The sequence below is a fragment of the Notothenia rossii genome, assembly GCF_949606895.1.
Source record: "Notothenia rossii genome assembly, chromosome: 3".
In the NCBI taxonomy this organism is placed as follows: Eukaryota; Metazoa; Chordata; class Actinopteri; order Perciformes; family Nototheniidae; genus Notothenia; species Notothenia rossii.
The window spans coordinates 5,246,427-5,272,889 of record NC_136901.1 but is presented as its reverse complement, the minus strand read 5'-3'; the positions used below and the strand labels follow the sequence as shown (position 1 = coordinate 5,272,889).

The window sequence follows — 26,463 nt, the reverse complement described above, 5'->3', positions numbered from 1 at the left end:
CAATATGTGCTGCATGAGTAACCTCAGCCAAAAGCATGAGACATAGGTAAACACAATTAACAACAGACACATGAATAGTACACACAAACCAATCAGAAGTTGGATTAAAAGCAACCAACCAGTAAGAGTACAATACATGTTGAATAAACCAACAGTTGACCTTTAAGCAATATTATAACATGAGTTTAAACGGATAATGCGAACATATCTCCGTCCTTGGCCAGGCTTACCTTATTGTTTTATAAAAGCTCTCTTTTCCAAGTCGATTGTAAAAATATTAATTCAGATGTACAATCCGGAGGGCATTTTTGAAAAACGTTTACATTTTTCTTCGGCAGTTCAGTTTTGACCTTGGGTACAAGTGTATCTGTGATAAAACCCCATCATTTTTCGACTACTTTGACACAGAATCTGAAGTGAAGCTTTGTTATTTAGGAAATCTAAAATAGCTCTCTACTTTGTTGTAAATATAAATAAAGGCTAAACCTGATCCTTCCTTTTCCTGGCGTTTAGTTTAGCTTCTTACTGTGAATGCTGCATTCAGTGATGGCACAATGTCAGCATGCCACCTACTGTGTTTGCATCCTGAAGTAAATATCACTCAACAAACAAACCGAAAAGGAAAATAATGTATCTGTGAAGTTATAAAGTAGTATTTAAATGAACTCTAAGAGCCTAAGTACGTTAAACTCATCAAATAGCCTACGTTTTTTCTCATTGATTGGTCAAATTCAATTACATTTTCCAGTAAACACTTTTCTGCTGCCCTCCAGTCATCTGGGATGGCCAGCAGGACTGGGTTTTCTGCAAACAAAATGTTTGTCTGAGCTGATTGCGTTTGTTATTGACTCTGCCTCCTCGTTCATTTGCACGTTGATGAGACCGCAGCTGCGCTCGACGAACACCAAGACTCACTTTGTATCCAAACGATTCAGGAGTGACCTCAGATCCCCTCGTATGCACTTAACTAGAGGCCAATAGGTTGCTCAAAAAGCCGTTGAATTGGAACAAAAAAGGGCTTTTATCCAAGATATCCTGATCTGACTACTGTGCAAAACGCATCATAAATTAATGAGGGTAATTCTGCAAGTGGGTATTTTGAAACAATGAAATACAGTCACATTTAAAACTTCAATGTAAGGACACAAGCTGTCTATGTGTCCAGTGCAAATTGACTCCAAGGTGTCTTGAAGGAGATCTTTTGACATTTTAAATACATTTCAATATTTTTTGGGCAGTTTTGATCAATTACAAACTTAATGACCGAATTTCTCTCCCAAAATCTTATCTAACAAGCAAAACAATACAGAAGCACACCCTCGCACAGGGCAGACATCCCTCTCTATTCAGAGTTAAGTTTGCTCTGCACAAACAGGAATGCTTTGCTCTCCCCCCCTGCATCACACACACCCCTTTACTCCCCCCTGCATCTCCCTACACACACACACTCTGGTCAGCGTGCCACTGTGTGTCGATGTGTAACAACTTCTCTTGTTTCTCATGCCTCTCCCTCTCACCATGTGAAGGATCTGCTGCTTTGGATCAGTTTGGTGATGGTGAACAAGTGAGTTTATTTCCTTGCATATCTGTGTGTGTTAATGCGCGTATAAAAGCCATGTGGAGGTTGCAATTACTTATTCTTTTGTGCTGTCCTTTCTGTCTTTGTGTCTAAGTCGCCCACTTTTTTGTGTGGCTGCTTCTAATAATAATAATTTCTCCTTTAATGATCTGTATAACGTGACCCTCAACCTCTCCCCGCCCTCTTTTGAATCCCATCCTCTTCTCTGTCTCTGGAGACTACATGTAGCGTGAATAGACATGTGTTAACATTAGGGGGGTGGGAGGGGGGCTCAGGTAATGTGTATGGGATATTTCCTTTGTTCCATCCGAGTGCTGAAACTGTCATGGGGATGGTTTGGGGAGAGGAAAGCCGAGGGGAGACGGAGAATCAATAGCCTCAGTCTGGATCCTAAAATGATGTCTGAATGACTTTAACCTCACTATTATATAGATGAGAAATTGTCCAGCCACATGTTGCACGTTGGGATACTGATGAACATTTCTGATTACTACCTGGCAATTTATATTCAAACATTTGTAATTATTCTCTTTGTTTCCCCCAAATAAGGGCTGGCTCTCCTCACAGTTAATCAAGGCTGACTTACAAATCTGTAATTATTTTTGGGTTATTTCTATGGAGGGTGGGGTGTGATGAGCCATTGCTGAAAATATTAATCATGTCTGGCATCCAAATATTTTTCACACATATGCTTAGGACTTCATTTCATGGGAGCCTTCTCCATGACAACCGCACCAATTAGCTGTGATGGATTAATCATTGAACTACTGAGCAGAAAATACACTTGAAGACACACTTTTAATAAATGTGAGGAGAGATTTAGATCACAGCTGAGGGAGTTAAAAACCATGACAAAACACACATTTAAATATGAATAGCTTATTAATAAAAAAAAAGTGCTATGCATCAAACAACATTTGTGAAGCTTATCATGTTTACTGTTTTTAAAGCCTCTCAGATGTTACATTTATCAGCCTTGGGAACATTTTTGAACTTATATAATTTTTTTCTTGGCCTTTCTCGCCATATGGAGTTTGCATGGTTGTCATGGAGATGTCTCAGTTGTCATCACATGACCTAAACATGGAGCATCAGTCATGTGATGACAGTAGACGGTTTGTAGGCTCTGTGCAGGAAAGCAAGCATCAGTTTAAGATCAGAGCAGCTGTTGTCTGCAGTTTTAAGTCTGATTTCTTAGTGTCCAAGGTTACATGTCTTCTTTTGTTCGTCCAAAACCCAAAGATATTCACTTTCATCTGATATAAAACAGAGAACAAATAGTAACATTTCATATTTAGAGGCTAAACCTTATTTATTAACTTTGAGTATTGTTCATTCAAGTTTTAGGAGAAGCATTATTTGACTCAGAACTTTACATCAGTGTTGTGATGAATGCAGCTTGAATTGTGTGTCCACTTGGGGGCAGAGCTCAAACCAAACAAGCTAAGCTAATTGCAAGTTGCTGTATTTAATATCACCCAAGTTTCCAGGGAGTGCAGAAGCCATGCATTTGCTTCTTCGCCCCAGTTGTGTCTCCGTGCAGAAAGCAGAATAAATGCAGCTGATGATAAGAGCGCAGAGGGAGACGAGATGAGAGCAGGAGATAGGAGGAGAGGGATTTCTGCAGCTGCATGCCTCTTTAGGATTCCTGCTCTCTACCTCCTCTAGCCGGGGCCAAACCGGCATCATTAGGTTTGGCAAATTACCCGAGCGGCCATTGTGGCGCAGCCATGGCACGTTAGTGTGTCTTTTTAACTGTGTCTAAACTCAGTCTATTCACTTGTAAAAGAGAGCAGCCATTGGCAGATAGTTGGCAGGTTGCACAGAGAGGCCATTCACCCCGGTAGGAAGGAGCTGAGAACACTGCCTCGGAAATGGTCCTCTCTGAATATTTTGATGGAAAGACTTTGGATGCCCTCTCAGTGTCCCTTTGCCCTGAATGAACTGCTGCGTTAATATTAATACTTTAAAGGTGAAAGCAGGAGCTGCTGCTGCTGCTACAGAGATTTTAGTAGAAGATGTTGTTGTGTGAGTTATTTAAGGAGGAAGTGGAGAAAGGAATCCAAGGTTCTTCAGAGTAGGAGACAGGACGGGGGGGGGTTCACTGTTTCTTTAATGATTTTTGGATGAAGTCCAAGTACACGAGAGTTTAGACAAGAGGCTGATATATAAAGGTCAAACGCTGGACCCCCTCCTTTTATTTTGGGTGCCATGGAGGAACACGTTACAATGCGTCTGAATGAGGGAATAATTACGTGTAATTAATTTCCCTGTCATATATCACCCCGGCAAAGAGGATTTGTCTGGATTTTAATGACGCTCACTTAACACCAGAGGCTCAGCATGTGCAGTTTGTAGCCGGTGTAATCCCGCTGGACGTGTTATTAAGCGGTTTCCAGGGCTTTGTGCACCGATTGTCGTCAGATCACGACTCGTTATTCCCCACAAAAGCTGTTTTGTATGAAACGACTGAAGAGATTTTACTCATGGTGACAGAAGGAGAAGCAGCACCTTCACAGTGTCAGTGTGGCTGCCCTGTAGTAAGCTCAGTGGTCACATGGTCACAAAAGAGCTTCACCCATGCTTTACTCTCCATCGAATCAGCTCATTCATAAATAAGCAGTGTGGGTTAAAGGTATCGGAGTGACACACTCACCGTGGGAGGGCCATCGCTTTGGCTCCTGAAAGACTGCAACGTTCTTCAGTTCGTCAGAAGACAAAGCCAAGAGTGCTTGAATAGAAAGTTCTTGAAATAGAAAAAGGGAGCCTCACAAAAAAAAGTCTCAAATTCCATGTTGCTTTTATTCTGTAAGCATGCTTTAAAATCTTAAGAGTGCATGCAGTCACACAACAAAACCACTCTAAAGTGTAAAACCTGTTATCTCCTATAATAAAAAAGTTGAATTTGAAGAAGAACTTTTGAGAGAAACGATCAAAACATTCTAATAAACTATATTTCTGCAGAGAGGGCCATTTGATGGATATGCAGAGCAGGAACAGTTCTCCTATACAGGCCTCGCATTTTCTTTAACTGACGCCCCTGCAACAAATCACATGCAAGTGATAAATGTCAAAGTGAAGAAAGAGTGACGGTAAACTATCTATGTATGGGCATAGGTTTTAAAGTGAGCAGTGAGTCTGCAGAAGTGATGGAAAACAGACACTTCTGCAGAGTAGGGACACAGTTAATGACACGAAGGCACTTTATGACCATCGCTTTGGTCAAATCACTTTGAGTGTGAGTTGGTTCTATATTTTCCAGAAGACAATTAAAAGAAGGCATTGTTACCATTGCTCCAGGTGGCTCCAGTATAGTGTGCAGTGTTTCCCCTACCATTGTCTTGGAGGGGCGCTGCGCCTCGCCAACGGAGCCCCGCGTCCCCCCTGAAATTCAAGGTGTTTCAAAAAATAAAATAATATTTTTTTTTATGATATATTCTTTTTGAATATATATAGCTCCAAATTGCAAATAATCTATAACTACTGTCACTTTTCATATTGAACATGTGCTCTTTTATTTAATAAACTAAACGCTTTCATTTTAATGTGTGAGTTTGGTGTTTTTGACTCCACAGCTCCCCCCCCCCGCTCAGGCAGCACCCCCCCAAAGCAGTAAACCTAGGGGAAACATGATGTGGTATTTATCTGTTTATAACAAATGCAATCCTAATAGTAGAATTAAATGGCAACCTATTATGCTCATTTCCAGGTTTCATAATTGTTTATGTTCTGTATATATCATAATAACTTGTGGATTTTAACCATCTACATGCACACAAACCTATATAACACACTACAGGAAAGGGAAAACTCCCAAAAGATGTTTAATTGTTGGCATTTAATCTAAAACTAATCTAAAAGTGTAACAAACTTTCAGCACCTTATTTCTTTCTGTGTATCTGAGCGACTTTAAGTGCCCCCCGTGAGTAATGACACACACTAGTAGTGAGGGATATTAATCACAAGGCAAACACAACTGCTGAACTAAACATGTCATAATTTCTGCTTTATTGACTCAGTGAAACTTTCTGCACGGTGGCGGTAAGAGGGTTAACATCCTGCTCTGTGTGCAGGTCACATGTTCGCTCCGTGTTCCTGTGCTTTTCCTCCCACAGTCCAAAACACACACAGGTCACATGAATCAGCCACTCTGTACGTCTAATCTCCTCGCAGGTTGTTAAAGCTTAATGGTGTTTTTCCAACACGGGCAGCGACATGAATGAATGTTCTGACATGGTTCCAGGAACTCAGGCTTAGATGTTTTCCCGTCTACTTTTCCTACGGGTTTTGCTCCAAAAGCAGGAAAATCTCGGCTTTATTTTGATTCTTAAATGCTCAAAACCCGAGCAGAGTTACAGTAGGGGTACATCTGTTTGTTTATGTCCACATATTTATATATTACTACAGTAAACAGTATTTATTCTACCCTACAGTATTTCATTTGACATGCTTTTTTTGTCTTGTTTTATTTTACATGGACACAATGTTCATATTCCTGCAACTTACTCAAACAATTTTGTCTACTGCACAAATCATATTAATGTTATGTCTTTCACTTTTACGTTAAGTGTATCGTAGGATTCTGGCACTTTTTGAGATTTTCATTGCAAAAACTACGCTATAAAGACAAATAAGGCCTTTACATCTTTGGAAATCATTGGAATCCAAAGTGAGAATCTGCATCTGAACATTTCCTCCTGCCCCCTGGAGAATCTGAGTGACATGTGGTGCTGCCCCCCGCTCATTGTACTTAATAAAACGTCCCAGAGCACCAGGCCTCTCGCTGGCCTGTCTTTTCACCGTGAGACGAGCGCGGACACATAACAAAGGCGAGGCCAGCGGTGGAGGCTCGCTGCTGTCGCCTCATTAAGCAGCAATGTCAGACCCAGCAGGTTGAAAAACCTCTGCCTGCACAAACACTCAGACAGGCAGACATTCAGCGCCTCCGTTCTGCAGGGAAACCGGTCTGAGGGGGAAAGGAGAGCGAGAAGCTGGAAAAATCTGCTCAACTGAAGTTCAAGATAACTTGGTTTTATGCAATAAATGGTGCAATACGTTTAAAATAGAGTATGTGGTGGGTATGTTATGCTTTAAACAAGTTCATCTGATAATAAGAGACTTTTATATGAACAAAGTTCCCCCTTTTCAGATTTGAAAAGCAAATGTCATCTGCTTGTATCACGTTCTTTAAAGTGGTATGGTCTGCTTCATAGTCAAAAGTGTTCTCTAATACCATAACTCTGAGGCTTTCTTTAGTTTGTCCACAACCTTATCAAGCATTGCCTTGTTTTCCCTCCCAGAACAAACTGACCTGGCATGTTTTTATCTAATATTGTTTCATGCTTTATCAGTAGCGTAGGCATCCTCCCTTTTTCCTGTGTGTGTTCGCACAGTGGGGAAAAGAGCTCCATTTGCCAGCTGTCTTTGACCTGTTGGAGTTATTTGGCATCGTCGAGCGATCTTTCTAAGATTGCTTTCTCAGCTTTTTACTAAATGTTGTTTGACCAAATGGTGTAAAAAGGGACTTTACTATGACCCCTGAGCCTCCTGTCATCATCATCATCAGATTTAATGTACATAAATGGGTTTTGATGTCGACACAAAGACTCTTCATGTGGCTCACGGTTCAGCCCCGATTCTGAAAAGCTCTCCTCAGTCACACAGATCTCTGGTGATGGCACCCTCTGTCTGAGAGTCTGCATTAGAGAGATTGTCGGCTCGGGCCTTTTGAGGCGAATTAGCCATGACCGAGTCCTGCTGACACTGAGAGCAGACGGACAGAAACTCCTCTGGGTCGGGGGGGGCACACAAAACTAATTTAGATGGATAGACGAGCGAGGAAGTATGTGAAGAAGTGCAAAATACTGTATATGGAAATTCGTATCTACTGCTGGTGTTTACGTTTGTATGGGTCACTAGACTTATTTATAGAGGCGTCTGTTGATATAACCTTTTGAGTATTTTAAAGAACTCCATGATGTTATACACACTGCTTTTTATGCCATAACCTTCCTCTAGAGCACAGTAGACTGAAATGATCCCACAATGAATGCATTTTAAATCGGGATTGTTTTAACCGATGTCTCCTGTGCTCCATCAGGTGTTTCCTGAGGACCTGAAAGAAGACTGGATGTGGTTGTAGCTATGGGTGAGTCAGGGTGGGGGGTGCGGTCCCTCTCCCCCTGTGGCCTGCTGCTGGTCGTCTGTGCGTCCGTCTGTCTGTCCCAGCAGCCCAGCATGAAGCCAGCAGAGTGCAGCAGGAAGGAGCATCCTGTCGTCTCTCACCAAGGTCAGAGCATCAGGATACATGTGCTTTAACTGGACTTATACTAAGCTCTTTCCTCCCTTTACTTCTATCCACTTATAGCAACACAAGGCAAAAGTCTTAGCCTTCACATCAGATATCCAACTCAAAGACAATCATTGGTTGTCTGTATTTTTGTATCTTTAACGAGCTTTGTTTTATAGCAGCAGTCGGAAAGAAATCGATAAAAATGAAGGACTCAAACTAAGGAATCAAACTAAGGACATTGGACTATTTGTTCCTTTTAGAATATCTATATTGTGAATCAAATTAAACATCAAATACAAATCTCTTTTTACTACAAAGAGCTCATTAAGAGGAGTAAGTGCTACGGAACAAATATCAATATCCACCTCTACTCACCCATGAATAGTTAATCACATCTCTTCGATGTCTCAGCTTGATTCATAATTGCCACAAGACTCCTAACGCTCTAATGCTTTCTTCGGCCTATTAAAAAAAACAAATCTTCTCGGTGTGTAAAGACTTTTCCTGAGATGAAAGGCTGCTGCAGGATCAGGGGATTCACAGGAGAGAAAGGTGACACATCAGTAAAGACACTGAGGGCTTACAAGAGGCTGTGAGCCAGGTACCATTCGGTGGAGATGGTTCCCACGCACTTCAGGAAATGTCTCCTCATCCAGATGTGTTTTCTCCGTGCAGCGTTGAGGCCGTGGATGTTCGAGTTCTCCCATCCAGGAGTGAAGGATTACTCTCAGCTGGCTGTGGACCTGAGCAGGAACCAGCTGATTGTGGGAGCCAGGTGACACACGACATTATATCAGTGCAATCAAACATAAGGAAAAAAACTCAGAATTGCTTGATTCATGCATTAGCTTTAAATAAGCCAAACCCAGAGCTACAAAAAGAAACGTGTTCATGTGTAGACTTTCTGTTCTTCTGATATAAACTAGGAGCCAGTTCCACAATGTCTTTGCAGAAAAACTACTTTAAACGTTAACAGCATGACGTCATCATATGTTGCTATTAAACAATGTTGTAAAATATATTTTCATAATGACATTTGACCATATACATTTATTAAACTAGCTTATAATTTCCTTTGCAGTGTTTGTGCTTCACCTCTAATATGAAATCTCTTTTTACAGAAACTTCCTCTTCACACTGAGTTTGAGCAACGTCTCGCTCATACAGGTAACATCAACGTGTCCACAGCATGTGTTAGTAGTATGGATTGTCTTGCTCCGTAAAGATGTGCAAAATATTAATTTATTTTTGTCCCTCAGGCGACAGAATGGGCACCGGATGAAGACACAAAGCGCTCATGTCAGAGCAAAGGGAAATCAGAGGTGTGTGTTGTGTGTCTCATGATACAGAAGTCTTTATTCAGAATTTGTCCATTTTTATTTATGACTAATCATGGTGTGTGCTTTTCTGCAGGACGAGTGTCAGAACTACGTCCGGGTTTTGTTGATCAGCGGGATGACGCTCTTCACTTGCGGCACTAATGCTTTCACCCCCGTCTGCATGACCAGGCAGGTTGGTACAAAAGATTCAGATTTCTCTACTGTAGGGACATTACTGCAAACCAGCTGCTGCATTGAGGTAGGAAAACACATGGTGCAGTCATTGTGTTTACCCCTGTGTTTACTCCTCTGCCAGGTGGGTAACGTCAGTGCGGTGTTGGACACGGTGAACGGTGTCGCCCGCTGTCCGTACGACCCGCGGCACAACTCCACCGCCATGGTGACGGAGCGAGGCGAGCTGTACGCCGCCACGGTGATCGACTTCTCGGGACGCGACCCCGTCATCTACAGGAGCCTCGGGAACATGCCGCCTCTACGCAGCGCTCAGTACAACTCCAAATGGCTCAACGGTAAAACAACTGATATGTCCTGATCTCAGTGATGGTGCTGTTATGTTAAATGTTTGTTTTTCATGTATTGTGTCTTGATATCTGACTGTGTTGATGTTACACATGGAGCTGCTGTCATGCAAGTCACATTTCAGAGTCGATCTGACCATTAAAGTATATCGTATCTTATTTGAACTAATTAGACACAGAGGTGGGAAGTAGTGACGTACAAATACTTTCTTATTGCATTGTACTTATTCTGGTATCAGTACTTTACTCCACTATTTATGTTTCTGACAAACTTTTACTCTTTACAATTTTCCTAAATACCTGTATGAAGATGTAGATACAGGTAAAGTTCGACACAACTGAAAACAGAGACATTCCTAATCACCCATGGCCATATATGAGCGAGATGTTCAATAGAGCAGTTGCTAGTTATGCATACTTTTAACTTAAGTACATTTCAAAGCCCATACTTCTGTACTTTTTTGTGAGTAAAGAATTCAGTATGTTTAAACACGAGTATCTGTACCTCTACTCGAGTGAAGGATGTGTACTTTTTAACTGCTGGACTACATCCTTGTTTCCTCCTCCCTTGTGTGTTTCAGAGCCTCACTTCGTGTCGGTTTATGAGATCGGTCGGTTCACCTATTTCTTCCTGAGAGAAACGGCGGTGGAGAACGACTGTGGGAAGGTCGTGTTTTCCCGCGTGGCTCGGGTCTGTAAGAACGACATGGGGGGTCGTTTCCTGTTAGAGGACACGTGGACCACCTTCATGAAAGCCCGACTCAACTGCTCTCGCTCTGGAGAAATCCCGTTTTACTACAACGAGCTGCAGAGCACCTTCTACCTCCCAGAGCAGGACCTGATCTACGGGATCTTCACCACCAATGTGTGAGTAATCTGGGATTATAAAACATCATTTAGGTTAGGTTTTTTCATACACTGAATCCCCCTCTTCTCCCCTTTAGGAACAGCATATCAGCTTCTGCCGTCTGCGCCTTCAACCTGAGCGCCGTCACTCAGGCCTTCAACGGGCCGTTTCGTTACCAGGAGAACCCCCGCACCGCCTGGCTCTCAACCCCAAACCCCATACCCAACTTTCAGGTAACTCACATATTTGAACAACCTGGATCCACATATGCATTTTTCTCTGACAACGTGGTGTTGATAGCTGTTCAAATGTGAGCCTTCCCTCCAAGAAATGGTGGCATTTTATCTTGATGTGTGAAAATAGAGAGTATATTTTGGTGAGAATAGCTCAGCTCCATCCTAGGACTTTTACTTAAGTAACAGAGTATCCCTACATTTAGGTATTTCTACTTTTACTTAAGTACAACATTGGAATACTTCTTCCACCTCTGACCTTCACAAAGGTATTTTGCAGCTCGTGCTCCTAGGTTGGAAACAGACTAACCAGTTATATAAGCAGGAGGGTTTTGTTCAGGCGAAACCTGCAGACTCATTTTTAGGGAATAATTTGCTTAGGTATTCAACCTTCGACACAGTTCATCATGTTCTCCTCTCACTGTCTCCTTTCCCATGGCACAGGTCTACGGCCTTGGGTATTGCTGCTATCTCTCTTAAGGAGGAGCAGCTTGGGCGCATTGTTGTTGCCAGTCTATGACAGAGCACAAGCCGCCATGAGGTCGTTTACTGTTCAGGGACGAAGGATCCCTGACTCACATTCTTTCCTATGGATGAGAGCTCTAGTTAGATTCAGGGTCCATAATGTTTAGTCTCACTGATGAAGAATGTTGTTTATTACCCTCTGAACTAGTTAAAACCTCGAGCTGCAGAAAGAGTTCTTCAGAATTGGTTTGGTAACCGCTGTGTCATCTCGTGACACACCACCTGTCTCGTCAGTTCTCCGGCCGTAACTCCAAATAAACCGTCAGTGTTTGCCATCAAAGCTCCAGCTCTCCTCGTGTCTCTCTGAGTCCTGTTTCCAATTGCTTCAGAAGTTTCCCCCCCATTAATGATGTTTTGAAAACACGTCTCACTAATCCCTCAGTGTGGGACGCTGGAGGAGGGCGGCCCGGGGGGCAACCTGACGGAGCGCAGCCTGCAGGACGCCCAGCGGCTCTACCTCATGAACGACGTGGTGCAGCCGCTCACCGTCAACCCTCTGCTCACTCAGGACAACCTGCGCTTCTCCAAGCTGGTGGTGGACATCGTGCAGGGCCGAGAAAGCCTCTACCACGTCATGTACATCGGAACAGGTGAGCAAAAAAAACAATAAAGACATTTAGTAAAGATCATTTCATCCTATAACTTGTCTATCTTTAATCAGAATACGGCACCATCCTGAAGACTCTCTCCACATCCAATAAAAGTCTCCAAGGCTGCTACCTGGAGGAACTCAGGCTCCTCCCCCCGGGGAAGATCGGACCAATCAAGAGCCTGCAAATCCTCCACACTGACAGGTCTCTGATTGTTGGGCTGGACGACAGACTGGTGAAGATCCCGTTAGAGCGCTGCTCCAGCTATCCAAGTGAAGTGTAAGAGCCAAAAAGACTCAAACTGCAGCTTCAAACTCAAAAATACTTGATAAAAAGGTTGATGATCATAGCATCATTAAAGAGACAAGAATGTGTGGGTGGCCAAGTCCAAAAAGGTGAGAGAGATGATTGTTAAGAGCCCAAACTACTTTTAAAATGTCAGTCCATATTTTGACAAATCTAACAGCAGACGTTACCAGGCATTTTATAGTCTGTGGGTGCTACTTCAATATGTTGAAAACCTTTTAAAATACTGTGTGACGCCTCGGTATCAGTCTATCTGACAGCCCTATAGAGGTCTTCCAATACATAAACAGAACATTATTTAAAAACAAGACAGAAGTGATGGGAAACTTGATATTTCTGCAGCTGCAACACTTTAACCGACTACATATCTTATATCAGTCACTGCTTGGAAGCTCGGGACCCGTACTGCGGCTGGGACCTCAAACAGAAACGCTGCACCACCATCGAGGGGAGCTCCAACATGAACCAGTGGACCCAAAACATCACCCAGTGCCCAGTAAGACACACATACACACACACACACACACACACACACACACACACACACACACACACACACACACACACACACACACACACACACACACACACACACACACACACACACACACACACACACACACACACACACACACACACACACACACACACACCCATAGGATACATGACCATTATATATTTTTACTCATATCTTTTTAATTATAATGTTGTCATTTATTACTCTATTTTTTACAGACACACGCACGCACGCACGCGCGCACACACACACACACACACACACACACAAAGTTTTTTTGTCTCCATGTATATTTTGTAATTTGTTATTTGTCTTTACTTGTAAATGCACTTGTCTCGTAACTTACTTTAACTACAAATAATTAAAAAGTGAATTAAAGGGTGACTTTAATCCATCCTCTATCTCCTCTCTGGAGGTGAGGAACCTGACCCAGGACGGAGGTTTTGGTACGTGGGCGCCGTGGCAGCCTTGTAACCACGATGATGGCGAGGGATCCGTCAGCAGCTGTGTTTGTCGGTCTCGCTCGTGTGACGGACCTTTGGCCCGGTGTGGCGGCGTCGAGTGTAAAGGACCGACCATCCAGGTGGCAAACTGCTCCAGGTACAGTCTCTCTTTATGAACATTAATCAAACAAGGAATCATCTTCATCAGAGACCCTCAGCTTTCTCAATACAGCCTTGGTCTTTTATTGTAAAAGTAGACAGACAGACAGACAGACAGACAGATATTGAGTCCAGATATTGAGTCAGATATTGAGTCCAGATATTGAGTCAGATATTGAGTCCAGATATTGAGTCAGATATTGAGTCAGATATTGAGTCAGATATTGAGTTAGATATTGAGTCTGATATTAAGTCAGATATTGAGTCAGATATTGAGTCAGATATTGAGTCAGATATTGAGTTAGATATTGAGTCTGATATTAAGTCAGATATTGAGTCAGATATTGAGTCAGATATTGAGTCAGATATTGAGTTAGATATTGAGTCTGATATTAAGTCAGATATTGAGTCAGATATTGAGTCAGATATTGAGTCAGATATTGAATCAGATATTGAGTCAGATATTGAATCAGATATTGCCAAAAGGCCCACAGATTCCCCCTCTGCTCCTCAGGAATGGCGGCTGGACCCCCTGGTCCTCGTGGGGTCAGTGCAGCAGCAGCTGTGGGATCGGGTTTGAAGTGAGGCAGCGCTCCTGCAACAACCCATCGCCTCGACACGAGGGGCGAGTGTGTGTGGGCCAGGGGCGAGAGGAGAGGTGAGAAACAATACATCTGTGTCTTCCCAAGGAGGTAGCGATGTAGTCATTGACAGGTAGAAGAATTTCATTGCCATTTCTACACTGTAGCTTTTTGCATATGACAATAAAACCTTTGAATCTTGAATCTGGCACATTTAAATTATGGACTTAAGTGTTTCTGTTAATTGATGTGCATTGTCCCTTCCCCAAATATTCTGACTGTGGATAGTGATGACGTCAGTGTTTGTGTTTTTAAGGCTGTGCAATGAGAAGAAGCCGTGTCCCCTGCCGGTGTCGTGGACGGCGTGGGGCCCCTGGGCTCACTGCAGCGCTGAGTGTGGAGGGGGGGTCCACTCCAGAACCAGAACCTGTGAGAACGGCAACAGCTGTCCTGGATGTTCAATGGTACTGTAGGAATTTTAAATCTGACAAACTCATAAGCTCGAACTATTAAGAATGGAGAAAGAGTGTTCAAGGTTTCAAGGCTTTTTTTGTTTAACGCTTTTTATTGAGATTTCAAAATCAGAAGAAATATACATTCAATAGCATTGCATCCCGCCCACCCAACCCTCCATTACCTTAATTCCAGATCTTCACAAGGATGATTGTTCATTGAGGTTTTTGTCCAAACAAGGATATGTGAAAAATTGCCAGTACATACAATATAATACAATGTACAAGGAAAACAAAGCACATCAGTGAAGGTGTCAAGGATTTTATTGTCATTCGTACACAGCTGCAGTGTAGTTATGACAATGAAAATCTGAGGTCACAGGCTCCTCCAACAGTGCAACACAATATAACAGATAAAATAATGCAAGTAAATACAAATAAAATATAATATAATAGAAACTGTGCAGAATAGTCTATATACAGTAATTGGAATGACATATATGAGTTGCAAACAGATTAATGTTATGTTTGTTCTTTCAGAAGGGGTACTGTATGATATATTTCACATCAATATGGTTATTGTGCAGGAGTATAAGGCTTGTAACCTGGAGGCGTGTCCTGAGGTGCGGCGTAACACCCCCTGGACCCCCTGGATGCCGGTGAACGTGAGTCAGGAAGGGGCGCGGCAGGAGCAGAGGTTCAGGTACACCTGCCGCGCGCTGCTGCCCGACCCCCAGCAGCTGCAGCTGGGCAAGAAGAAGCTGGAGACCCGGTTCTGCCCCAACGACGGGTCCGGAGCCTGCCAGACGGACTGTGAGTACAGGCCAGAGGTGGGAGGTAGTGGAGTACAAATACTTTGTTACTGTACTTAAGTACATGTTTCTGGTATCAGTACTTTACTCCACTACTTATTTTTCTGACGACTTTTTACTTTGACTTCTTACATGTTGAACACAAATACCTGTACTTTCTACTTCTTACATGTTGAACACAAATACCTGTACTTTCTACTTCTTACATTTTGAACCCAAATACCTTTACTTTCTACTTCTTACATTTTGAACACAAATACCTGTACTTTCTACTTCTTACATGTTGAACTCAAATACCTGTACTTTCTACTTCTTACATGTTGAACTCAAATACCTGTACTTTCTACTTCTTACATTTTGAACCCAAATACCTGTACTTTCTACTTCTTACATGTTGAACTCAAATACCTGTACTTTCTACTTCTCACATTTTGAACACAAATACCTGTACTTTCTACTTCTTACATGTTGAACTCAAATACCTGTACTTTCTACTTCTTACATGTTGAACACAAATACCTGTACTTTCTACTTCTCTCATTTTCCAAACAGGCTGGTTCATTTAGTTTGAATGTGTGGGGTGATCATTATTATTTAGAGTCATTGTGTGCCTATTGATTTGAACACGATCCGTGTATCCATCATTTCTTGGTCTTCTCTAAAGAAGAGGGACCAATGAAAACGTTGTCATGTTGCCGTTGGTCACCATGGAAACATTCATTAGCTAACAATGACATTATTGTTCTATTAATATAAAGGGAGGTCAGGTACTCTTTAAAACAGCTGCTAGTTATGGGTACTTTTTACTTAAGTACATTTCAAAGTTCTTTACTTTTACTTGAGTAAAGAAGTTTAGTCAGTACTTCTACTTTCACCAGAGTATTTTTGAACACAAGTATCTGTACTTCTACTTGAGTAAAGGATGTGTGTACTTTCATCTCTGATGCTGGGAACAGGAAACTGCAGCTTTAAAACTCCACCACTTTTCTCTGCTGTTGTTAGAAAATCTCAAATGTAGCCATGTTTTTTCCTCCTTTGTCAGTTCCCAGCAGGGGTTCTTGCTTATTACCATGGAAACACAGCTGGTGTGGTCATTACCTGCTGCAGGTAAAAAGCCTGAAGCCACTTTAACCTGGGGATCATCAAATCTAATCAACTTCTATTTATTTAAGCCAATTTCACAAATTGCACATGTGTCACAGGTGGCTTTACAGTGTGTATGAAACCCCCTGTCCTGAGACCCTGCTGTGCACAAAAAAACAATTAAGAAAACCTACAATTACCCGGGAAAAAATGACAGACAATAAATGTTGTGTGTACGCATTATTTAAGATAATTAAACTACACCAAAATAAGAATGTATACAACCTCACTCCTCTGTACCTCTCCGACCTCCTGCACATCAACACACCCATCCGCACTCTCAGGTCTTCTGCTTCCCTCCACCTTCACTGCACCCCCCTTCCGTTTAACCACCATGGGGTCTAGAGCCTCTCTGCACCCCACCTCTGGAACTCTCTCCCACCTGACATCCGCAACACTGACTCTCTCCCCATTTTCAAATCACGCCTCAAAACACATGTCTTCCCACTCGCATATCCACCCTGATCATTATCCATCACACATCCTCTGTTTCATTTATTTGATTTGTTATATACTGCATTGTCTGGTTTATGTCTCTTATGCTGGTGATGTATTGTGTATCTTGTTTTTTATGTGTTTGTACGTCGACCTTGAGAGCCTTGAAAGGCGCCTATATAAAATAAATGAATTATTATTATTATTATATAAAATAAATGAATTATTATTATATAAAATAAATGAATTATTATTATATAAAATAAGAATTCAAAAATATTCCAGGAGACGGCAAAAGTCACAAAAGCTCTGGGGTTTCAACGATGCTGAGCGAGTGATACTGTGACTTACTTTGGGATTATACCATCCTATAAGCACATGTTGTAACTCTAGAGACCCGTCTGTGTATGGACTTGAATCTGCATGGGCGTTTAAAAGTGCTGCTGGTGGACACGATCTCAAAAAAACACAGCTAGCCTCTCTTTTATACAATCCTTCTTGTATAACAACAAAGCTATTCAGTCATCTCAGGTGAGGGCTTTACTCCAGAATAGGTAAAGCTTACACGGGGAAAATGTAACTTCATTCTTTCATCTTAGGTTTCTGTCTCATCCTGAAATATCTCAGCTGTCCCCATGGAAAGCCTCAGGAAGTGCTCCTCAGTTATATGTAAATCATTTCTCTTTGTGGATGGTGAAAACTGGTTCATTTTTCAACATGGCCCAGTTTACACCTCACTAATTAATGTTTCATAACAGGATGTCTGCATGGCGAGGTTTGGAAAACTCATTGAATGTAGAACTTTAGATTTTCTCACGACTCCAGAGGATTTACACAATCATTCATTTTACCATCAAAACCATTTTTCCCCTTTAACACAAGAGCGTCTGCAATGTCAAACCTGTCATTTATGAAGTTGTTAATTAAAGAAATGTTCAAATCCAAAAATAAACAATAATTTAAAATGTGATATCGGCCAAATCAAAATCTAATCAACATCAAATATGTAATAAATATGATGTTTCTTTTGTGACACCTCTTGATGATTGCTAAACTTATGTTAGGCATTAAGGATTTAGGCTTTTAAGACAGTAACACATATTTAAGAAACAAATGGACATGTGTAGATATTTGTCATTTCAAACAACGCCTGTGTATTTTTTCAGTTTTTATTTTATTTGACAAATTTTGTTCGGGATTTATTCATTTTCGGGTCTCTAAAAATATATGATTTGCAAAACTGTACTTTTAATATAATGTGACCCCAAATAAATACAGAATAACAAAACAAAAAAATGCATTTGTGATTCTAATAAAGCAAATACAATGTTTTTTTCCGTGTGTTTCCAGCTCTGGTTGAAGACTTGGTGAAGACTAGCGGGCGAACTCCCTCTCAGCCCCAAGGTGTGCGCTGGGGATTGTGGGAAACGTGGTCCAGCTGTTCTCAGCCGTGTTCCAGAGGCTTCAGGACCCGGAAACGAAGCTGCTCCACATCAGAGGGCCGGACCAACCCCAGCGCCTGCGTGGGATCGCCTGTGGAGTATCAGGACTGTAACACCGAGCCCTGCCCAGGTAACAGGAATTAAATCAGGAGAGACAGTTTTTTTATGTAACGATGTAATGGTGTTTGGCGATTAGACCCCGTTGTGCTGGAATATCATTCGGGAGGGTGGAGGTCTGAAGAGTAGTGGTTTAAGCTTGACCCTGGATTTGGAAGAAAGGAAGGTGGAAGGGGGGGGCGGAGGGCTGCGTTGAGTTGCCTGAAATGACAGCTGTCAGGAGGGGAGAGAGCAGATTTAAAGGGTGATGATAGGCTTGTGGGAATAGAGCGAAGTGATAGGTTTAGCTGGGGAGTGACGCCCCCGATCACTGATTGAGAGGAGAGAGAGTAGTAAGCTGGGAATATTTGAATGAATGACTGAAAGTTAAAAAGTTAAAGCCTTTTATTGTCATTATACACAACGAGTATAACGAGATTCAGGGTGCAACTCTGTCCCGGTGTGCAAAAAATACAAACAAATACATAACACTAAAAAACACGGCAATAGGACAGACAACATAAACAATCATACGGGGGAATAAATAGTTACAAATATTGATATAAAAATAGTATATAAAGTGCATTAAAAGGTGTGTGTATGTGTGAGAATGGTTACGGTTGATATATTATGTGAGGTGGTTGAGCAGCCTGACGGCCCAGGGGTAGAAACAGTTTTTGAGTCTGTCCGTGACTTGAAGCTCCTGTCTCTCCTCCCAGAAGGCAGGAGAGAGAACAGTCTGTGACCTGGGTGAGAGCTGTGCTTTATTATTTTGTTAGCTCTGCTGAGGAAGACGGTCTTCCTGGTTGAACTTGTGCTAAGCTGCATGTCTCTGGTTACGGTTAGAATATCAAAAACAGAATTCCTTTATTTGTCCCACAACGGAGTAATGTACGGTATTACAACAGCAACAGTATGGGTCAGATTCAAAAGTCAGCACATGTTATTAATATAGAAGTAGCTGATACTGTTTACAGATTGAAAAAAGACTGAAAGAAAAAATTGAGCGTGAATTGCACATGAGTGTTTATTGCACAGGATTCAAGGCTTTTATTGTCCATCCATCCATCCATCTTCTCCCGCTTATCCGTGGTCGGGTCTCGGAGGTAGCAGTTCCAGCAGAGAGCCCCAAACTTTCTTTTCCCTGGCCACATCAACCAGCTCTGACTGGGGGGTCCCAAGGCGCCCCCAGGCCAGAGAAGAGATATAATCCCTCCACCTGGTTCTAGGTCTACCCCTTGGTCTCCTCCCAGGTGGACGTGCCTGGAACACCTCCCTAGGGAGGCGCCCAGGTGGCATACTTACTAGGTGCCCGAACCACCTCAACTGGCTCCTTTCGACGCGAAGGAGGAGCGGTTCAACTCCGAGTCCCTCCCGGATGACTGAACTTCTCACCTTATCCCTAAGGGAGACGCCAGCCACCCTGCGGAGAAAACCCATCTCGACCGCTTGACCCCGTGATCTCGTTCTTTCGGTCATGACCCATCCTTCATGACCATAGGTGAGGGAAGGAAGGAAAATGGCCCGGTAGACAAAAAGGGAGCCAGCTCTCTGTCTACCGGGCCATTTTCGTTCCTACCCTCACCTATGGCTTTTATTGTCATTCGTACATAGCTACAGGGTAGATATGTCAATGAAAATCTTAAGTCACAGACTCCTCCAACAGTGCAACACAATAAAACAGATCAAATAGTGCAAGTAAATACACTAAAATAGAACATAGTAGAAATAGTGCAGAATAGTCTATATACAAGTAATTATAATATTGATATGTAAGTTGCAAACAGATGAATGTTATGGATGTTCTTTCAAAAGTGAACATTGTATGTGTGTGTGCACATTACATAAATAAAGTGGATAATATGTGTGTTGCAGTGAGTGGGTCCTGGTCCTGCTGGTCGTCCTGGTCCCAGTGCTCGGCCAGCTGTGGGGGGGGGCACTACCAGCGGACTCGGACCTGCAGCAACCCCCCCCCTGCCAGCGGAGGAGACATCTGCATCGGCCTGCACACTGAAGAGGCGCTCTGCAACACACACACCTGTGAAGGTAAATCAGCTTAAAGCAGCAACAAAAATATATATACAGTATATAAACACAAAAACAATTTATAGCCTGAAATACTGAATGTCCTCTTCCAATATGAGAGTAACATGATAACAAAGGCTTCCCAACTGTAGCTGTGAACATGACAGGATGTGTGATTATCTAGAAGAGCATCAGGACTGTTTGAGGCATATGATAGCTATGTGATTAACATGATGATTCAGCCTCTATGGAGAGAGACATATGACAAGCATGATCATTTCTGACGTGGAGCTAATCTGAAGTAAACATTGAATACTGCTTTCTATTCCTCCATCTTGTGACTGTGTAACTCCCTCTCTTGGATATCAGCATGTGAAGGACACTGTTCAGGAACTAGTTGATGCTCTGTATGTGATGACTCCTTCCATTCTGGAGAGGATCACAGATACATGGATCCTGAGATTTAAGCTCAAGCCGGGGACCAGTGAGATTTTTCTCTTTGCTCTTCAGATTGGGGTGAGTGGACGGTTTGGGGGGACTGTGATGACGAGGGTCTGCAGCATCGCACCCGTCACTGTGGGGATGACCAGGGGCTCGAGGGCGGTCTCTGCCAGGGGAACATCACCCAGGCCCGGCCCTGCCAGCCTCACGAAGTCCCCGGTGAGAACATGTTCTTCCTGTTAATAAAACCACTAAGTGTTTAAAAACTGCTGCTGATATGAGCTGTAAAATCCTTCCAAACTTTAATCACACGCTGTAAATGCTTGTTCCCTCTGTGTAGAAACTAAAAAAGATGAATTAATGGAGAGCACATTGAGAAAAAATGAACTGTTAATCATTTATGTTGTTTGATCTTTTGGAGCTGCGGTGATTAAACTTCACTGCATCGATTTCTCTCTGTCTCTCTCCAGTTATTCTACCTGGGCAGGAGGAGCAGAGCTGTGGAAGTGAGTACAATCAAGCAGTTACTCACAAAAGCACTTTGTTCCCATCTCTCTCACACACACACACACACACACACACACACACACACACACACACACACACACACACACACACACACACACACACTCCTGCCGCGTCCCCAGTGAATCAATACCACTTCAGTTAAATTGCTGCCACTGAACACCAAGTTTTTGTTGCAAAGTTTCAGAGTTATTGGCTTTCTTCGTCACCTGATGTCTCCCACACTGTCTGTAGCACATTGATTTTGTTTGTGGCTTTTTCCCAATGTGACAGATTACTGGAAAAAGTTGTTGGTTGGTCTTTAAGCAAAGTTAGAAAGTGGCATCCAGTCCTGTAACGATGGAGGAAGTCCAAGGATAGAGATATGATCATTTACTCACCTCACTGTTGTTATTCTTGGTGTGGTAAGGTATGAGTATTTGAGGAGGTTGCATATTAGTAATATAGCAAGTCTACTATTATCAATTCATATTATTAAAGCTATTTTGATTATCAATTAACTGTAAGAGTAATCTTTCATATACACTGTAGTCCCGTCTAATCCCAAAATTGATGTGTCCACAAGTAGCAATAAGCTTGACTCCAACAAAAATATGAAAAGTGAAAGTTTGGTTGACTCTTTACTTAAACAAATGACGGCTGGTTTAAATAAATGATATAGTTATACTAATAACAAAGGATTACAATGTTCAAATATATCTATTTACAGTACACACATAATATATAAAATTATACATTTTAACATATGGCTCCTACATGCACATTTGCAGAAAAAGCTTTTATCCAAATATGGAAATTACCAGCGTATCTCTGTTACATATCATTATAGAGTAAATATATACATGTCCACTTCTGCTGTACACAAGTAATATAAAAGCTGATAGGAACTGCCTTAGTCTCCTCCTCTCTTCCTCTCTTCCTGCCGCTCTGTTTCCAGCCTGTTGGGATTCTTATCATTTAGTAAACCCACTGAACATTTTTCTTTGATAACTGTCAGATTTTTGTTGCAGGCTGGATCCGCCTTATTACAAAAGGTTTGTCTAGAGTCACCAGCAGGCCAAATGTTTCCCTAAAAACGACTGGTTTTACCAAAGAGATCTGCAGTGTATAGTCATGGTCCCCTATGAACAGCCTTAGTCTCACTCTCTCTTCTTCCCCTCCCTCTGTCTCCAGCCTTCACTTTGTTCCAGTTAGTCGCCGTGGGCTCAGCCAGTTTCTTTGCGGCGGCGTTGCTCTCGGCTCTGGCCTACAGCTACTGCTACCAACTGAACCGAGCGTCCGCAGAGTCCGCCGTCATCCACCCCAGCACCCCCAACCACCTGACCTACAACAAGCAGGGCAACGCCACGCCAAAGAACGAGAAGTACATCCCCATGGAGTTCAAGGTGGGGTGATTAGTTATATCTCTAGCCAGAGGTGGGAGGTAGCCTAGTGGAGTACAAATACTTTGTTACTGTACTTAAGTACATTTTTCTGGTATCAGTACTTTACTCCACTACTTATTTTTCTGACCCCTTTTGACTTTCTACTTCTTACATTTTGAACACAAATACCTGTACTTTCTACTTCTTACATTTTGAACCCAAATACCTGTACTTTCTACTTCTTACATTTTGAACCCAAATACCTGTACTTTCTACTTCTCACATGTTGAACTCAAATACCTGTACTTTCTACTTCTTACATGTTGAACCCAAATACCTGTACTTTCTACTTCTCTCATGTTGAACTCAAATACCTGTACTTTCTACTTCTTACATGTTGAACACAAATACCTGTACTTTCTACTTCTTACATGTTGAACTCAAATACCTGTACTTTCTACTTCTTACATGTTGAACACAAATACCTGTACTTTCTACTTCTTACATGTTGAACCCAAATACCTGTACTTTCTACTTCTTACATGTTGAACCCAAATACCTGTACTTTCTACTTCTCACATGTTGAACTCAAATACCTGTACTTTCTACTTCTTACATGTTGAACCCAAATACCTGAACTTTCTACTTCTTACATTTTGAACACAAATACCTGTACTTTCTACTTCTTACATGTTGAACTCAAATACCTGTACTTTCTACTTCTTACATGTTGAACACAAATACCTGTACTTTCTACTTCTTACATGTTGAACTCAAATACCTGTACTTTCTACTTCTCACATGTTGAACCCAAATACCTGTACTTTCTACTTCTCTCATTTTCCAAACAGGCTGGTTCCTTTAGTCTGAATGTGTGTTTGGTGGCGTGATCATTATTATTTAGAGTCATTGCGTGCCTATTGATTTGAACACGATCCGTGTATCCATCATTTCCTGGTCTTCTCTAAAGAAGAGGGACCAATGAAAACGTTGTCATGTTGCTGTTGGTCACCATGGAAACATTCATTAGCTAACAATGACATTATTGTTCTATTAATATAAAGGGAGGTCAGGTACTCTTTAAAACAGCTGCTAGTTATGGGTACTTTTTACTGAAGTACATTTCAAAGTTCTTTACTTTGACTTGAGTCAAGAAGTTTAGTCAGTACTTCTACTTTTAACACGCGTATATCTGTACTTCTACTTGAGTAAAGGATGTGTGTACTTTTGCCATTTCTGTCTCTAGCTAACTGTTATAGTCTGTTTGACAGCAGAGTGCTATTGTGAGCCTGGAAATGTTAAGTAACCCAAGGTTTAATGTTAGAAATGTAAATGTTAGCATATAGAGTGCCAGTTTTTAATGTTTTATAATAGTTTCTGTCATTTAGAATATTGACTGGTTAATGTGCCATTTAATTGGTGTTTTACGACGTCTGCCTATATTGGTTTGTGTTCATTTGTTCTAACTTTGATCATGCTGCCCTCTTGATTTGAATCTCAATGAGACTTTTACCTTGTTAAATAAAGGATATAGAAACTGCCGGATGCTAACTTGCATTATGTTGGGCAATTGGCACAAGTTGCATTAATTAGCATAAGCAAACATACTTCTTCCAGCTCTGTAGCCAGATAATAACCGATTGACAGATATGGAAAGGTGTGTAACATCTCTCTCCTTGTGTCTCCACCCTACAGACCTTAAACAAGAACAATCTCCACGTGAACGACGAGACGTGCAACCACTTCCCCTCCCCGCTGCCCGCCAGCAACATGTTCGCCACCACGTACTACCCCCCCAGCCTGGGCAAGTACGACTTCCACCCAGACTCGCCCTGCAGGACCTACCTGCACAGCTGAGAGGAGGCTCTGAACACAAAGCACCCCTCTTTCCCTCTCACAAGACCCCACCAAGAAGTGTTTCCTCACTCATAGAAATACCAGTTGCTACTGTACAGCATGCAAAGAAAGTAAGGTTTGGAGCGTACACCATTTAAACCAATTACACCTTTTCTCCTTTTCTTCCTAAACTCTAGCTGCCAATGTGGAGGAAATCCTTGAAAGCCATTCAAAGGTTTGGTCACATGAGACAAAATCCTCATGAGTTGCTGCTCGTAGTTTAATATTCTACAAATCACAGTATAAAGTATATTACATTCTGCAGGACTCGACCTAAATGCATAGCAAATGTGACCGCACCTTGAGTGTCCTTTAAGTTTTCTGCATTCTTCAAATACACTCACAAAGTCTCCTGTTGCCATGAAAGCTGGCGGGCTTTTTGTTCTTGCCTATTCTTCAAATATAATTGTGGATAATGAAACCAACACTCACAGAACTTTCCCCTTACTTCACCGCCTTGTTTGTGCTCAGTGTGAAGAATCCAGACTTCCTGAACGATATTTTTATCTGGATGTTCACCGGACTGAGAGGAGACCCATCTGCTAGTTTGGGGATTTTCCCTTTCCCTCATTTTCAGCAGGTGGGTTCAGAGGACTCAGTAATAATGTACAATATTTACCCTGGACACATAAGACTGATATCTGTGATGAAAACCAGAGAACTGAAATGATTTGTTGCGAAGAAGCAAAGAAATTACTTTTTTTTTGCTTTAATGTTCATATTTAGCAGAAACAGCAACGGAAAAGACACTGAAGAAGACATTTCTGACTGTACGTGCTGTACACTGTAAAAAATTGATGTGTTTACTTTTCTGTTAATTATTTTCCGTATGTTCACAGATGTCACGGTATCATATTTTATTGATTTTGGGGCATTTGTTGTCGGTCACACTCATATTTCCGGGACATGGAAAACAGAGTTGTCTTTAATAGAAACACTTTATCAGGTACATTTGTTTACATCAAATGTCTATTCTGCATATATGTTAAATATATGTTGCGATTTAAATACTTTCAGGAAACTTCTTGGAAATTATTCTGACTCTTAAAATAAAATCATTTTACAAGTAATATGCTACTAAAACAGGACCATGTTTCTAATATTTAAGTCACTCCAAACTGCGACATGTATATATATCCCATTGTGTTTCTAAATTGTAAATACCAAGTGATGCATTCAGGTGTTGTGTAGCGTCAACAAACCACACTCTTACACAAAATACAGAACATGTGTGTGTATAAAGTGTACAAATATGTGTGTATGTATTTGGCGTCCCCGTGCTGTGACAGAAAAGGTTGTGTTTTGTACTTAAAACACTTTTTTAAAGATCCTTATGGACTTCTCCGTTCTGCTGTTATAAAATGATTGATGTGAATTTGACATAACACTGCCTTTTGGACACTGTGAGCTTTTGCTACTCTATATTTTTGTATAATGTGCACTGTAAAAAAAACATGAAGAAAAAAATACGAATAAATCAATTTTGGTGCCAATATTTTTAGTTTTGCATGCTGAACGCTCAACCACAATATTAAAACAAGTCTCAAGATTAAAATAAACTTTTTTCAAGATTTAAAAACGAGCATATGTCTGTTTTCCCCAAAGATTTGAACACATGCAAAGTAGATTTTACTATCTTAATGTTAAGAATGTTGGATCTTATTTTCAAAACACAGGATCAAAAAAGTGTCCAAAAATAGTTTGTTTTTCCACTCACTAATTTTCTTTCTGTCTTTAAAGTGGTTTGACTCGAAGACACGAGTTACTCACTGCTCTTTGTAATGTCTTATCCCTCAGCTTCCATCATGTGTCTTTAATAATTGACGTGTCTTGAGAGGAGACATGCATGCAGGTGAATCACCATGTTGTCCTTTATAGCATCGGGATTATTTTTCCTGTAGG

The 26,463-nt window shown here is 41.6% G+C and overlaps 1 protein-coding gene across 3 annotated transcripts in view; it reads left to right on the top strand.

Moving 5' to 3' along the window:
• Positions 1-26,054, top strand: part of LOC307033727 (semaphorin-5B-like) — a 30,321-nt gene extending 4,267 nt beyond the window's left edge. The window contains exons 2-23 of one of the 3 annotated variants that reach the window (XM_079672288.1): positions 1,527-1,564; positions 7,680-7,868; positions 8,547-8,646; positions 8,993-9,038; positions 9,131-9,193; positions 9,285-9,383; positions 9,507-9,720; positions 10,311-10,596; positions 10,674-10,809; positions 11,717-11,924; positions 11,996-12,203; positions 12,609-12,726; positions 13,163-13,347; positions 13,864-14,007; positions 14,247-14,394; positions 14,970-15,195; positions 18,123-18,344; positions 20,186-20,356; positions 20,846-20,995; positions 21,247-21,282; positions 22,475-22,686; positions 24,361-26,054. In XM_079672288.1, the coding sequence (XP_079528414.1) occupies positions 7,724-7,868; positions 8,547-8,646; positions 8,993-9,038; positions 9,131-9,193; positions 9,285-9,383; positions 9,507-9,720; positions 10,311-10,596; positions 10,674-10,809; positions 11,717-11,924; positions 11,996-12,203; positions 12,609-12,726; positions 13,163-13,347; positions 13,864-14,007; positions 14,247-14,394; positions 14,970-15,195; positions 18,123-18,344; positions 20,186-20,356; positions 20,846-20,995; positions 21,247-21,282; positions 22,475-22,686; positions 24,361-24,522 (3,279 nt within the window). In that variant the 5' untranslated portion in view covers positions 1,527-1,564; positions 7,680-7,723 and the 3' untranslated portion in view covers positions 24,523-26,054. Of the gene's footprint in view, positions 1-1,424; positions 1,565-7,679; positions 7,869-8,546; positions 8,647-8,992; positions 9,039-9,130; positions 9,194-9,284; positions 9,384-9,506; positions 9,721-10,310; positions 10,597-10,673; positions 10,810-11,716; positions 11,925-11,995; positions 12,204-12,608; positions 12,727-13,162; positions 13,348-13,863; positions 14,008-14,246; positions 14,395-14,969; positions 15,196-18,122; positions 18,345-20,185; positions 20,357-20,845; positions 20,996-21,246; positions 21,283-22,474; positions 22,687-24,360 lie in introns of those variants that run through there. The other 2 variants (XM_079672287.1, XM_079672289.1) reach the window with 2 other exon arrangements.
• Positions 26,055-26,463: the final 409 nt, after the last annotated feature.